We start from the raw sequence: 13,507 nt of genomic DNA on the forward strand, positions 1-13,507 counted from the left end.
GTGTGTGTGTGTGTAAGTTTGTGTGTGTTTGTGTGTGTGTGTGCTAGTTTTTGTGATTGTGTGTTTGAGTTTTTGTTGTGTTGATTTGTAATTTTTTGTGTTTATGTGTGTGTGTGTTTGTGTGTCTGTTTAAGTTTTTGTGTGTGTAAGTTTTTGTGTGTGTGTAAGTTTTGGCGTGTGTGTGTGAGTTTTCGTTAGTGTGTGTGTGTGAGTTTTGTGTGTGTGTGTGTGTTTGTGTGTGTAAGTTTTTGTGTGCATGTAAGTTTTTGTGTGCATGTAAGTTTTCATGTGCATGTGTAAGTTTTTGTGTGTGTGTGTGTGTGAGTGTGTGTAAGTTTTTGTGTGTGTGTAAGTTTTGGCGTGTGTGTGTAAGTTTTCGTGTGTGTGTGTGTTTGTTTGTGTGTGTGTGTGTTTTGTTTGTGTGTGTCTGTATGTGTGTGTGAGTTTTTGTGTGAATGTAAGTTTTTGTGTGCATGTAAGTTTTAGTGTGAATGTGTAAGTTTTTGTGTGTGTGTGTGTGTAAGTTTTTGTGTGTGTGTAATTTTTGGCGTGTGTGTGTCAGTTTTCGTGTGTGTGTGTGTAAGTTTTCATGTGTGTGTGTGTGTGAGTTTGTGTGTGTGTGTGTGTAAGTTTTCGTGTGTGTGTGTAAGTTTTCGTGTGTGTGTGTAAGTTTTTGTGTGTGCGTGTAAGATTTTGTGCGTGTGTGTAATTTTTTGTGTGCATGTAAGATTTTGTGTGCATGTAAGTTTTCGTGTGCATGTGTAAGTTTTTTGTGGGTATGTGTGTGTGTGTGTGTGTGTATATGTGTGTGTGTGTGTGTGTGTGTGTTAGTTTTCGTGTGTGTGTGTGTAAGTTTTTGTGTGTGTGTGTGTAAGATTTTGTGCGTGTGTGTAAGTTTTTGTGTGCATGTAAGTTTTTATGTGCATGTAAGTTTTCGTGTGCATGTGTAAGTTTTGTGTGTGTTTGTTTGTGTTTGTGTGTGTGAGTAAGTTTTCGTGTGTGTGTGTGTAAGTTTTTGTGTGTGTGTGTAAGTTTTTGTGCGTGTGTGTAAGTTTTAGTGTGTGTGTAAGTTTTTGTGTACATGTAAGGTTTTGTGTGCATGTAAGTTTTTGCGTGTGGGTGTAAGTTTTTGCGTGTGGGTGTAAGTTTTTGTGTGTGTGTGTGTGTGTTAGTTTTTGTGTGTATAATCTTATTTGTGTTTAATATTTTTCGTGTGTGTGTTTAAGTTTTCGTGTGTGTGTGTGTGTGTAATAGTTAGTGAGAATTTTATTTTTCAATGTCTTTTTTAAGTTTTTTTTGTGTGTGTGTGTGTGTGTGTGTGTAATTTTTTTTGTTGGTGTATGTTTTTGTTTGTGTGTGTAAGTTTTTGTGCGTGTGTGTAAGTTTTGTGTGTGTGTGTGTATTTTTTGGTGTGCATGTAAGTTTTTGTGTGCATGTAAGTTTTTGCGTGTGGGTGTAAGTTTTTGTGTGTGTGTGTAAGTTTTTGTGTGTCTAAGCTTTTGTGTGTGGGTTTAATTTTTTTTGTGTGTTTTTATTTTTGTGTGTGTTTGTGTGTGTGTGTAAGTTTTGTTTGTGTATGTGTGTAAGTTTGTGTGTGTGTGTGTGTGTGTGTGTATTTTTTTTTTTTTGTTATTTTTGGCTTTTGTGTTTTTGATTTCGTGTGTGTGTGTGTAAGTTTTTTGTTTTTTTGTGTGTGTTTAATTTTTTGTGCGTGTGTGTGTGAGTTTTGTTGTGTTAGTGTGTAAGTTTTTTTGTGTGTGTGTGTGTGTGTGTGTGTGTTTCTTTTTTTGTTTCTTTTTATTTGTGTTTTTTTGTTTGTTAGTGTGTTTGTGTTTGTGAGTGGGTGTGTTTAAGTTTGTGTGTGTGTGTGTTTGTGGGTGTGTTTGTATGTTTTGGTGTGTGTGTGTGTGTGTGAGTTTTGTGTGTGTGTGTGTGTGTGTGTGTGTGTGTAATTTTTTGTGTGCTTGTGAGTTTTCGTGTGAATGTAAGTTGTAGGGTGCTTGTGTTAGTTTTTGTGTGTGTGTGCGTGTATGTTTTTGTGTGTGTGTAAGTTTTGGCGTGTGTGTGTAAGTTTTCGTGAGTGTGTGTTTGTAATTTTTTGGTGTGTGTGTTTTTGTTTGTTTTTTTTTTATTTTTATTTTTTTTTTTCTTGTTATGTTTCTTTTGCTTTTGTATTTTTGTGTGTGTGTGTGTGTGTGTGTGTAAGTTTTTGTGTGTGTGTTAGTTTTGGAGTGTGTTTGTTAGTTTTCGTGTGTGTGTGTAAGTTTTATTGTGTGTGTGTTATTTTTTGTGTGTGTGTGTGTAAGTTTTAGTGTGTGTGTGTAATTTTTCGTGTGTGTGTGTGTAATTTTTTGTGTGTGCGAGTATTATTTTGTGAGTGTGTTTAAGAATTTCTGTGCATCTAATTTTTTTTGTGATTGTAAGTTTTATTTTGATTGTGTAATTTTTTTTTTTGTGTGTGTGTGTGTGTGTGTGTGTGTGTGTGTGCGTAAGTTTTAGTGTGTGTGTGTAAGTTTTTGTGTGTGTGTAAGTTTTTGTGCGTGTGTGTAAGTTTTAGTGTGTGTGTAAGTTTTTGTGTGCATGTTAGTTTTTGTGTACATGTAAGTTTTTGCGTGTGGGTTTTAGTTTTTGTGTGTGTGTGTGTGTGTTAGTTTTTTTGTGTCTTAGCTTTTGTTTGTGTTTGTTTTTTCGTGTGTTTGTGTAAGTTTTCGTGTTTGTGTGTGTGTGTGTAAGTTTTTGTGTGCATGTAATTTTTAATATGATTGTGTAAGTTTTTGTGTGTGTGTGTTTTTGTGTTTTTTTGTTTGTGTGTTTGTGTTTGTTTTTTTGTTTTTTTTTGTTTTTGTTTGTTTTTTCGTTTTGTTGGTTTTTTTATTTGTAGTTATTTTGTGTTGGTTTTTTTTGGTTTTTTTGTGTGTGTGTGTGTGTGTGTGTAAGTTTTTTTGTGTGTGTGTAAGATTTTTTGTGTGTGTGTAAGTTTTTGTGCGTGTGTGTAAGTTTTTGCGTGCATGTAAGTTTTTGTGTGCATGTAAGTTTTTGCGTGTGGGTGTAAGTTTTTGTGTGTGAGTGTAAGTTTTTGTGTGTATAAGATTTTGTGTGTGGGTGTAAGTTTTTTGTTTGTTTGTGTAATTTTGTTTGTGTTTGTGTGTGTGTGTAATTTTTTGTGTGTTTAAGTTTTTTTTTGTTTGTTTGTGTGTTTAAGTTTGTGTATGTGTGTGTGTGTGTGTGTGTGTAAGTTTTTGTGTGTGTAAGTTTTCGTGTGTGTGTAAGTTTCTGTGTGTGTTTGTAAGTTTATATGTGTGTGTGTGTGTGTGTGTGTAAGTCATTGTGTGTGTGTGTGAGTTTATGTGTGTGTAATTTTTTTTGTGTGTGTAAGTTTTTTGTGTGTGTGTGTAAGTTTTTTGTGTGTGTGTAATTTTATGTTTGTGTCATTTTTTTTTGTGTGTTTAAGTTTTTTTGTTTGTCTAATTTTTTGTTTTTTTTTAAGTTTTTGGTTTTGTTTAAGTTTTTGTGTGCGTGTAAGTTTTTTTGTTTGTGTGTAAGTTTTTGCGTGTGTGTGTAAGTTTTTGTGTGTGTGTGTGTTTTTAAGTTTTTGTGTGTGTGTAAGTTTGTGTGTTTGTGTATGTTTGTTTGTGTAATAGTTTTTGTGTGTGTGTAATTTTTTGACGGTGCGTAAGTTTTTGTGTGTGTGTATGTTCTTGTGTGTTTGAAATAATTTGGTTTTGTGTGTAAGTTTTTGTGTGTGTGTAAGTTTTTGTGTGTGTGTAATTTTGTGCTATTTTGTAAGTTTTTTTTTGTGTGGGTTAGTTTTTGTGTGTGTGTGTAAGTTTTTTGTGTGGGTTAATTTTTCTTTGTTTTTTTAATTGGTTGTTTTTTGTCAATTTTTTTTGTTTTTGTAATTTTTTTTTTTTTTTGTATGTTTTTGTGTGTGTGTAAGTTTTTTTTTGGGTATAAGTTTTTGTGTGTGTGTGTAATTTTATGTGTGTGTGTAAGTTTTTGTTTGTGTGTTAGTTTTTTTGTGCGTTTAAGTTTTTGTGTGTGTGTGAGTTTTTGTGTGTGTGTAAGTTTTTTTTTGTGTGTAAGTTTTTTTGTGTGTGTGTGTAAGATTTTTTGTGTGTGTGTGAGTTTTTGTGTGTGTACCCATATCAATTCTATTTTCATAAAATAATATAAAAATTTCCACTTCAATTCAGATTTTTCTCAAACAGATGAAAGAATTTAAAATACAGTTCTAAATTTTTCATAGAAGATAGAAAAGTTCAAGTTCTCTTCTGAATTTTACAAAAGAACATAATTCAATTCTAATTTCTCCAGAGAAAATAAAAAGCTTCCACTTCAGTTTTAAGTTCACAAAGACATGAAAAATTTAAAGTTCACTTCTAAATATTTCCGTAGAAGATAGTAAAAGTTATACTATGATTCTGATTATTTTCCATGAAGATAAAAAGTTTCACTTTAATTCTAAATTTTCTTACATTCAATTCCGACCTTTCTCAAAGAGATGAAAAAATTTAAACTTCTGTTCCAAATATTTTCCCGGAAGAAGAAAAGTTCAACTTTGATTCTGAATTTTCTCAATGAAAATGAAATAAGTTATTGATCAATTGTATTTTCCTAAAATAATATAAAATTTTACACTTCAGTTCAGATTTTTCTCAAAGAGATGAAATAATTTAAAATACTGTTCCAAATTTTTCATAGAAGATAGAAAAGTTCAAGTTCGCTTCTGAATTTTACCAAAGAACATAATTCAATTCTAGTTTCTCCAGAGAAAATAAAAAGCTTCCATAGATTATTTTCCATGAAGATAAAAAGTTTCACTTTAATTCTAAATTTTCTTAAATTCAATTCCGACCTTTCTCAAAGAGATGAAAAAATTTAAAGTTCAGTTCTAAATTTTTCAGTAGAAGATAGGAAAAGTTATACTATGATTGTGATTATTTTCCATGAAGATAAAAAGTTTCACTTTAATTCTAAATTTTCTTAAATTCAGTTCCGACTTTTCACATAGAGATGAAAAAATTTAAAGTTCTGTTCCAAATTTTTCATTGAAGATAGGAAAAGTTATACTTTGATCGTGAATATTCAAGTTCTCTTCTGAATTTTACCAAAGAACATAATTCAATTCTAATTTCTCCAGAGAAAATAAAAAGCAAAGTAAACTAGAACTCTAACAAAAAAAGCGGCGCATCCCTGCGGCGCATCCTGCGGTGCCTCCCTGCGGCGCATCCCTGCGGCGCTTTCCTGACCTGCGGCGCATCCTGCGGCGTGTTCCGGGCTTCCGGCGCACCCTAGCAGCAGGGCGCGGGTCGAGGGGACGTTGGGGGGCCGGGGACGGCCCTCTGGGGCACAGGGCGGATCTTTGGGGCATAGCGAGGGCCTTTGGGGTACAGGGAGGGCCTTTGCGGGTCCGGGGGGGCAGTTGGGTTGCTGGGGGACAGTTGGGGACCGGTGGAGGGCCTTTGGGACCCCGTTGGTCCTTTGGGAGCTCGATGGGCCTTTGGGGGGCCCGGGGGCCCTTTGAGGACCAGAGGAGGGCCTTTGAGGGTCTGAGGAGGGCCTTTGGGGGCGCCGGTGGCCCTTTGGGAGCTTGGGGGACCTTTGAGTACCGGGGCTTCCTTCGGGGTTGGGGTGGGGGATCGGAACCCTTTGGGGTTGGGGTAGAGGACCTCACAACACTGTTCAAATGGAACTTGTGTATTATAACGACCACAGAGTTTCACCCTCATATTCTCTTCTAAAACCTTTCCTAAAATCTTCTTTCAAAATGTCTCTAACTGTTTCGCCGAAATAGTTCCATAGCCTGTCTAAAACGGTTTCGCTCAAATAATCCCTAAACGTAATTTCAGCGTGTTCCTTTTGTTTTTTGGCATCTCTGCGCTAATGCATTTCAAATTAATAAGAAACCTGATTCCCGCGCTAAAATAATTCATCGCTAAGATGTTTCTTGGAGAATTGTTTCCATGGCCTTTGGTTATTAATATCCTTTGGACTTCGACCAAAAGAGTTGTTTCCGAGGCAATGACATTAATGACTTGGATCTATTCCTGGAGAATCGTTTCTAGGCGAAAATTTTTAAAGTCTGACAGATGATGTCATTGGTTGATTGATCTGTCAAGAAAGGGGAATTAATTTGTTGTTTCTAAGGGAAATTATTGATTCACGATAGGTGAATTGAGGTCGACAGCACAGGTGTTCCAAGGTCGATGTTGTTGTTGTTGTAAGTGCACGCTCTCAGCGAATGTCAAGGTCGATGTTGTTGTTGTTGACACACTTTGATTATTTAGGTCATTGACCCCATTAACCACGTGTTCTCCCTAATGACTCTATGCCCATATATGGAGCCCCGTCAGTATTCTATGCCCATATAAGGAGCCCCGTCACGACTGGCACCCCCCTTCTACTAATATATACCGCCAATTTCGGGATTTTGAAATCCAAGGTGCACGTTTTTGGCCAATTTATGGCAGCTGATTGGGATTTTCCTCTCAGTAGTGCTGAAATTTCCTGGAATGGGGAAATTGTAGAAGATATTAGTCATTCTTAATGCATAATCGACTCAAAACATGGTAGTTTGCGATGTTTTTCCTGCGACTGCTTTACAGTGCCCACAAAAAACAATTTAGGAATGTTTGACTGGTAAGTCCGTTTGTCATTCTTGAATCGCAACCATATTCGACTGCTGTATATTTCGTGGAGTTATTGCGAAGAGTAGCTTGACCCAGTTGAGTACGAATGCAAGGATTGTATTGCTACCTGTGACCACAATGGCAAAAAAGCTCCGCTTTGGTTGGGTTTACATGTAGGCCAGTGTTATCCTTCTTTTTTGAGAATTGTTATCAAATTTTTCCCGATTCTGAGTCTAATTCTAATTTTACCTTCATTTCTCGACTTGATATGATCTTCGATTGTATTACGATTCCAATAATACTTATACCATTTTGTTTGACTGTTTTTTTCTTTCTTTTTAACTTACAGGATTGGTAATAATTACCAGATTTAAGTAGCCACATTTCCTTTTAAAGTTGGTATTAGAATTGATTCTGATTCAATAGTTGACTATTAATCATTTGCTGTTTCCGAATTGAAGGGTTAAAAAGCTTTCTCCAAAGTTAATCACATATCAGGAAGTTGACGTTCGTTTTTATCATTTTTGCTGTTTATTTTTTCAATAATCTTAGTTGCTTCTTGTGCTGAAATGGGATATGGTTCCTGGTTACTATTAACAATCTATATTTTTTCGGTCTTTATTGTGTCCAACCTCTGTAATTGATTTCAAGTATAGTTTGATCATGGTTGCAGTGGTAGCTACAATCTAGTAAAGAACGAATCACGCCCCATAGTAACAAAAAGTTTGAAAATGAGTTAAGAAAAAACTTTTTGTTAGAAAAAATGGCCCCTTGTAGCTGATTCAGGAATGGTAACTATTGTTTCGATTGATCTTAGTAGTAAAGATATTTTGAAAACATTTGCAGGAATTTTAAAAAGAGTCTGAAACCCGTATAAAATGGCGTCGGAGCAAAACTAAAAGTACACCATTGGAATTGCTATTGTTGAAATTCCTGTACAGGAAACTTACATCCCCCACCTTGAACAACAAGTAAAATCACTTTTTTACATGGATAGCAATGATATGTCCTCTTTTTTCTGATATTTTTCTTCGCCTCTAGTGGAGCACTGGAACATCATAGAGAGCTTTTTAAGGGCTGATTTAAAAGCTCATTTTTATATTTACTTGTTTTTCATAACGTTGGTTTGATAACACCATCGTAAAGTGCCACATGGTACCTGAAAATCGCCCTTTGGGTGCCATATCCGTAATGAAAAGGTTCCTAAGAATGGAAAGAGTACTATGATAATCTCCATGGTTTAAAACTCTAATTCTGAGGTGTATAATCCCTCCTCTTTAATATTCTCTCCACCCAGTCCTCCTTAATATTACTCAAAGATCCTCTGCTGACTAGCATAACTAGAAGGCTAATGTAGCATGATGGAGAGCTTTTTAAGGCTATTTTAAAAGCTACGTTGTATACATAATATGTATATCTAATTTTTATATCTAATTCGATTTCTACGAAGTCGACTTGGAAACGCCATCATGAAGTACCATATGAGACAAAAAAAAAATCACTTTGGGTTTTCGGAAAAACTAACGCCTTACTGAAAACTTAGCTTTCTTGAGTGTTTTAGTTAAGATCGTATCGTAAAATTTATTGATTTTATGGCAGGTAAAAGATTATAGAGAGCCATGTAAAATATTCTATTATTTTCTGCAGGCCACTTGTAGTTTTTGTTGTGTGTGTAAGTTTTTGTGTGTGTGTAAGTTGTAAGTTGGATGTATTGAAAGTATCTCATTTGTTTCAACATATTGTATATTTGAAAAAATCATGTATTTTTTCTCTAGTATACCCATATGTCCTTAGCCCTACTCGTTTTTGTGGTAATTTTTCCTCGTTTTGAGTTTGACTTGATTATCCCTTGTAATTTCAGTTCTTTTTGGAATTCATTCATTTTATATTGGCAGTTCTGGTTCTAGGCGTTTTTCTAAAGGTTTTAAAGGTTTTTCTTGTTTCTATTTCTGTTTTTTTTTTCGGATTTGTGCTTTCAGTAAAGCGCTAGTTTTTCAGAATTCTACAAATGTAGGGAAATATCATGAACCAGTTAGTTTGAAACGGTTTTAAAAATATGTTGGATAAACCGCGAAGCAGTATTTGTTTTTCGTTTCATGTTTCAGCTTCTCTCTGTACTTTCATCTGAAATACTTTTTTTTTTGTAAAATTAGTTTCATTATAAGCCTAAATTAGAATGCCATTGGGGGCGAGGCAACTTTTTCTTCAAGGACGAACAATTTGTAAAAGGACCCGTAAAATAATATTTTTTATTCTTAGATATTCCGGAACATCGCCTAAACCAGTCGCCACTGATCTCCAGCTACCTTCCGTTAGGTAGATACGACTGTGTATGTTTTGCAATTTTCTTAGTAGAGAACAGCTTCTTTCGGCCGTAGTGGTAGAAGAAACTGGTAAAAGAGCGAAAATTTTTAATAGTAGAAGAAGACAAAGAAGGATTATTGACAAAACATATAAACAAAAATAACTGCTACTTCACCTAAAAAGCAAAGCTTGTCCGTGGGGGAGGTAGAGAAAACAAAATCCTGAAAACAAAAAGAGCACATGGCCACCGACACCACTAATACCATCACACTAAATAATAAACACAAAAGAATATCATATATTATACGTTTCCTCCGAGAAGAACATATCAAAAAAGCCCCCACAATAAATAAATCGATCAATCAAAACTCGTATTCAGCAAAAAGCAGTTCCTTAATGGTTTTTCTAAATATATTGGGGTCTCCAATAATCTTAATATTACTAGTTAAACTATTCTATATTCGCGTTCCTCTGTAAGAAACAGAAACACATGAACTGGAAGAGATGTATCTAGGTACATAGAAGTCAACACTACCCCTTGTATCGTGAGAATGAACAGTAAACCTAATGGACAATAAATCACCAAAACAACAAGGCTGAATATCCTGCAGGAGTCCAAAAATAAACCACAATACGTAGAATTCTCGAAGGCCTGCAGCCGGCAAAATGTTCAAAGTTGGGTAAATTTCTCGAACAGACTTACGTGGAGTTATGCCGGCTAAAATCCTTACTGCATGATTTTGTAAAACTCTTATTGGTTTTAGGATAGAAGAAAAACTAGAGAGCCATATACCAGACAATAAAGTATATACGGGTATATTAAAGAAAAATAAAGATGGCAAAGGACAGATTTAGGAAAACAATGTTTGAGTTTCTTCATTATAACTTGATTTCTTGCCAGAATTTTGCCAGTTAAAGTTACATGTTTCTTAAAAGATAGAGCCGTCTATTACAATCCCAAGGTATTTCAAAGACGCAGTCCGTTTTATAACATCACTGGACATATTTAATTCCTTGACCCATGGGTAAAAGTTTGGTGATCACGAGAAAATAATGAAGTTAGACATAGCCATGTCAATCCTTAGTTTATTTACCCTCAGCCATGCTACAATTCTATTAACTGATTCCTTCATGGAAATCTGCACCAGCTCTGCTGTCTTAGCTGTGCTAATGGCTGTTGTGTCATCAGCAAAAAGTGAAACTGTTTCATTATTCGGGTTTACCATTAGGTCATTTATTCTATAGCAAGATTTATTTAGACAATTTGGTGGATCATTAAAAAATATCAAGAATAATATAGGACCAAGAACTGATCCTTACGGAACACCTATTTCAATACGCTTTTTTCCTGAAGAATAATTATTTAGTTGGACATACTGATAACGATTACTTAAAAACTTCTTAAAAAATTTAAAGATTTTCCCCTCAAACCATACACATCACACTTCTTAAGGAGAGTTCATGATCCACAGTGCCGAAGGCTTTCATCAGGTCTAAGCATACAGCACCTACTTTAAAACCTTTATCTAATAAATCATTAATAATAGTTGTCAAAAAACACTCATTGATTAATCCACATAGAACTTCAGATATAACAGGGAAAATAAATTTAAGCGTTTTTAAAATAATGTGATCGCTACCAGATGAATTACTACGCAACCCGTAAACAATCTTTTTAATTTCATCCGCTGTTACAAGTCTAAGGCGAAGAAATACATCAATCGGGTCCCTCAGTACAATTCTTGTAGGGATATTTATACAAGGATGAAACCCATTAGATAGACTTCTATTTAGTGCTAGCAGATGACTGATCTATAAGGTCAATATTAAAGTCACCCATAATAAAACATGGCATAGAGTTAATCGTGAATTTCATTAATTGTTCTTCAAATAGGTCCATAAAGTCATGGAACAGGCTCTGTGGACGTCTATATACTAGAACAGTAAAAAAGCTCAAATTCTCTCTAATAACATGCAGAACAAAACACTCGCAAACTTTCTCTATATACTGTAAGATCTTCTCTTATTGAAGCCTTATACTCAGCCTCAATATAAGCTGCTAGGCCTCCGTGTTGGTAATGCTCTCGATTCCTTACGTATATTTGTAATCCGGGATACCTAATTGTAGATATAATTGTAACCAGGGATACCTAGTAATTGCGAGTTATTATCTTTTAACCACATTTCAGAGCGATCCCCTGAAAGCCATTTGTATTTATTAGTTCCGATAAAAATTATGCACAAAATTCAGTCCCTGGCAATTCAAATGAAAAATATTAAGCCCAAAGTGGCCCTTATCACAATACAAGGGTAATGTATCCTCCTTAAAAATATACATTGAAGGTTCATTTTTGAAAATTTCTAGACCTAAAAATATCTAGACCTAGATAAATACAAAAATATATATATATATATATATATATATATATATATATATATATATATATATATATATATATATATATATATATATATATATATATATATATATATATATATATATATATATATATATATATATATATATATATATATATATATATATATATATATATATATATATATATATATGTATGTATATATATATATATACATATATTCCGTCAAAACGGACATACAATTAAAAAAAATATATTGATGAAAGCTTCATGACACAAAGCAGAACCATTCAAAAAGACATCAACCTGCTACCACCCACTCAAAGAATTGGCTCATTAACAAAAATTTTTAATTCTTTAGCCACAAATAAAAAGCAGCATTAACCCAAACATTTCAAATTCATCTTTATCAACTTTTCTGTATCTATTTGATTAAATCAAGTGAAAAAGAGAATATAATTAATCAATAAGTAAACTAAACACTTTCAATAAAACACTCATTTCTTAGTACATCTGGAAGCTTTGGAGGGGGAGGCTTATTTGGTAGTTCTTCAATCCATTCGTCACACGTAAACTTTACTTTCATACCAACCGGGCGTTCAAACTGAAGATATGGTTGAACTGTGTTTAATACCCATGAAATGATATCCATCGATTTAAGACACAATTTTTTTTTCATATAATATTTTTCTTGCCTCTCTCACAGAAAATGGGGCGTAGTTACATATTATGCGTAGTAAATGGATATATTTAAATTTTCAATTGACCAAAATTGTTACCCTGATTGCGAACGTTGTCCACCAGTCTCGTTTGCGTAGCCTTCAAGTATTGCTATTTTGGCCATCTATCTCAAATTTGAACCATCAATTTACAATTTGAGACCGTCTGTCTCAAATTTCAACCAATAATAGCGTGGAATTATCATTTTGATAGGGGAAGAAGGGGTGGTATTGACTGTCAGTGGGGCTTTGACTAAGAGGCAGAAAATACCTCTTTCTCTTATAGTAACATACATCAGTGAAAGACGTCTGTGATTATTGGAAAGAGATGTCCTGCGATCAGGTTCATCCAATCAAAGACTATCCACGCTAGTGCGCAAGCGGACTGGTCCAAAATAGCGATGCTGGGGAGTTATGTTTTTAAAATGACCGTGATGCGTGTGGACTACGTCCGTCACCCTGGTCACACCAGAGAAGTGTTTCAGTGTGGTGTTGGTATTTTGGGGAAAGAAACGAAGGAACTGACAAAAACGTTCCTACAAGGAGAGTTATATTGTGGTTAGAGCAATGTTTAGTTTTACCGATTAGAAAATGCTGATTTTTTTATTTTAGTTGACGAGTGCCATTGAAGTATTGAAAAAACAAGTAACTGAAAAGGGGCAAGAAATAAATGAGTACAAAGAGAAGCACAATATCAAGATCAAAGGTGTTGATGACATACCACAGGAAAAGAAAGAATCTCGTGCGACTCAAGGTGTTTTGGTACAATCCAAGTCTTAAATGCAAATTTTGTACTTTCGTTTTATAAAGATTCGCTCTTTGCACGTTAAGGAGTTTGTCTCTTTTCTTTAGATGGCTTAGGATACTTCTGAATTCCCATCAGAATCGCTCGTAATAGAAAGATAAACTAATTGTCCAGCAAACTTAACCTGAGCGTGGTAAATGCCTCTCCAAATTCCGCTTACTCTTGACAATGAGCCATATTACAAATTCTAAGGATTGCCAGTTCACATTTCTAAAAGAAGCATCGTTTGAATTTCCCCTTACAATATTATTGTCTCTCTTGTGCCATAACTTGAATTTTGTTGAAAACAAATTGCTTAGTATGATCATGGCTAATAGATACTGTATATAAAGTTTCAAAGAAAGAACAGTATGGTTATAGGAAAGGAAGTGCAGGCGTATGCCTGACTTCACGCTTCAGTTTAGTAATCAAGAAATGCTGATTATCATACGTCTTTAGTCCTTAGTTTGTAAATTATGAACGGGCATTTCATTCAGCCAATAAAAAAGCTCTAGTGAAGGTCTTATCCTTGTGTGGTTTACCAAATAAGTAGCTTAAAGTGACTGCGAGAGGAAAATATTGCTGCAGTAAAGGTAGGAAGCAATAATAGCAGCTGACTTGTAGTGAAATAGATTTGTATTTTATCCTAGTTTATGTGACTTTTCTTTCAAGGGAAACAGCGAAGGCTTATAG

At 34.6% G+C, this 13,507-nt stretch overlaps 1 protein-coding gene across 3 annotated transcripts in view; it reads left to right on the forward strand.

Moving 5' to 3' along the window:
* The window catches only part of LOC148951190 (prefoldin subunit 2-like), a 77,502-nt gene extending 64,642 nt beyond the window's left edge, over positions 1-12,860 (forward strand). For all 3 annotated transcript variants that reach the window (XM_089090174.1, XM_089090176.1, XM_089090175.1), the window contains exon 4: positions 12,643-12,860. In XM_089090174.1, the coding sequence (XP_088946300.1) occupies positions 12,643-12,810 (168 nt within the window). In that variant the 3' untranslated portion in view covers positions 12,811-12,860. The remainder of the gene's footprint in view (positions 1-12,642) is intronic.
* The last annotated feature ends 647 nt before the right edge of the window (positions 12,861-13,507 follow it).

Source organism: Artemia sp. Qi Xiang Cuo, chromosome 6 (genome assembly GCF_049724085.1).
Source record: "Artemia sp. Qi Xiang Cuo chromosome 6, ASM4972408v1, whole genome shotgun sequence".
Classification (NCBI taxonomy): domain Eukaryota; kingdom Metazoa; phylum Arthropoda; class Branchiopoda; order Anostraca; family Artemiidae; genus Artemia; species Artemia sp. Qi Xiang Cuo.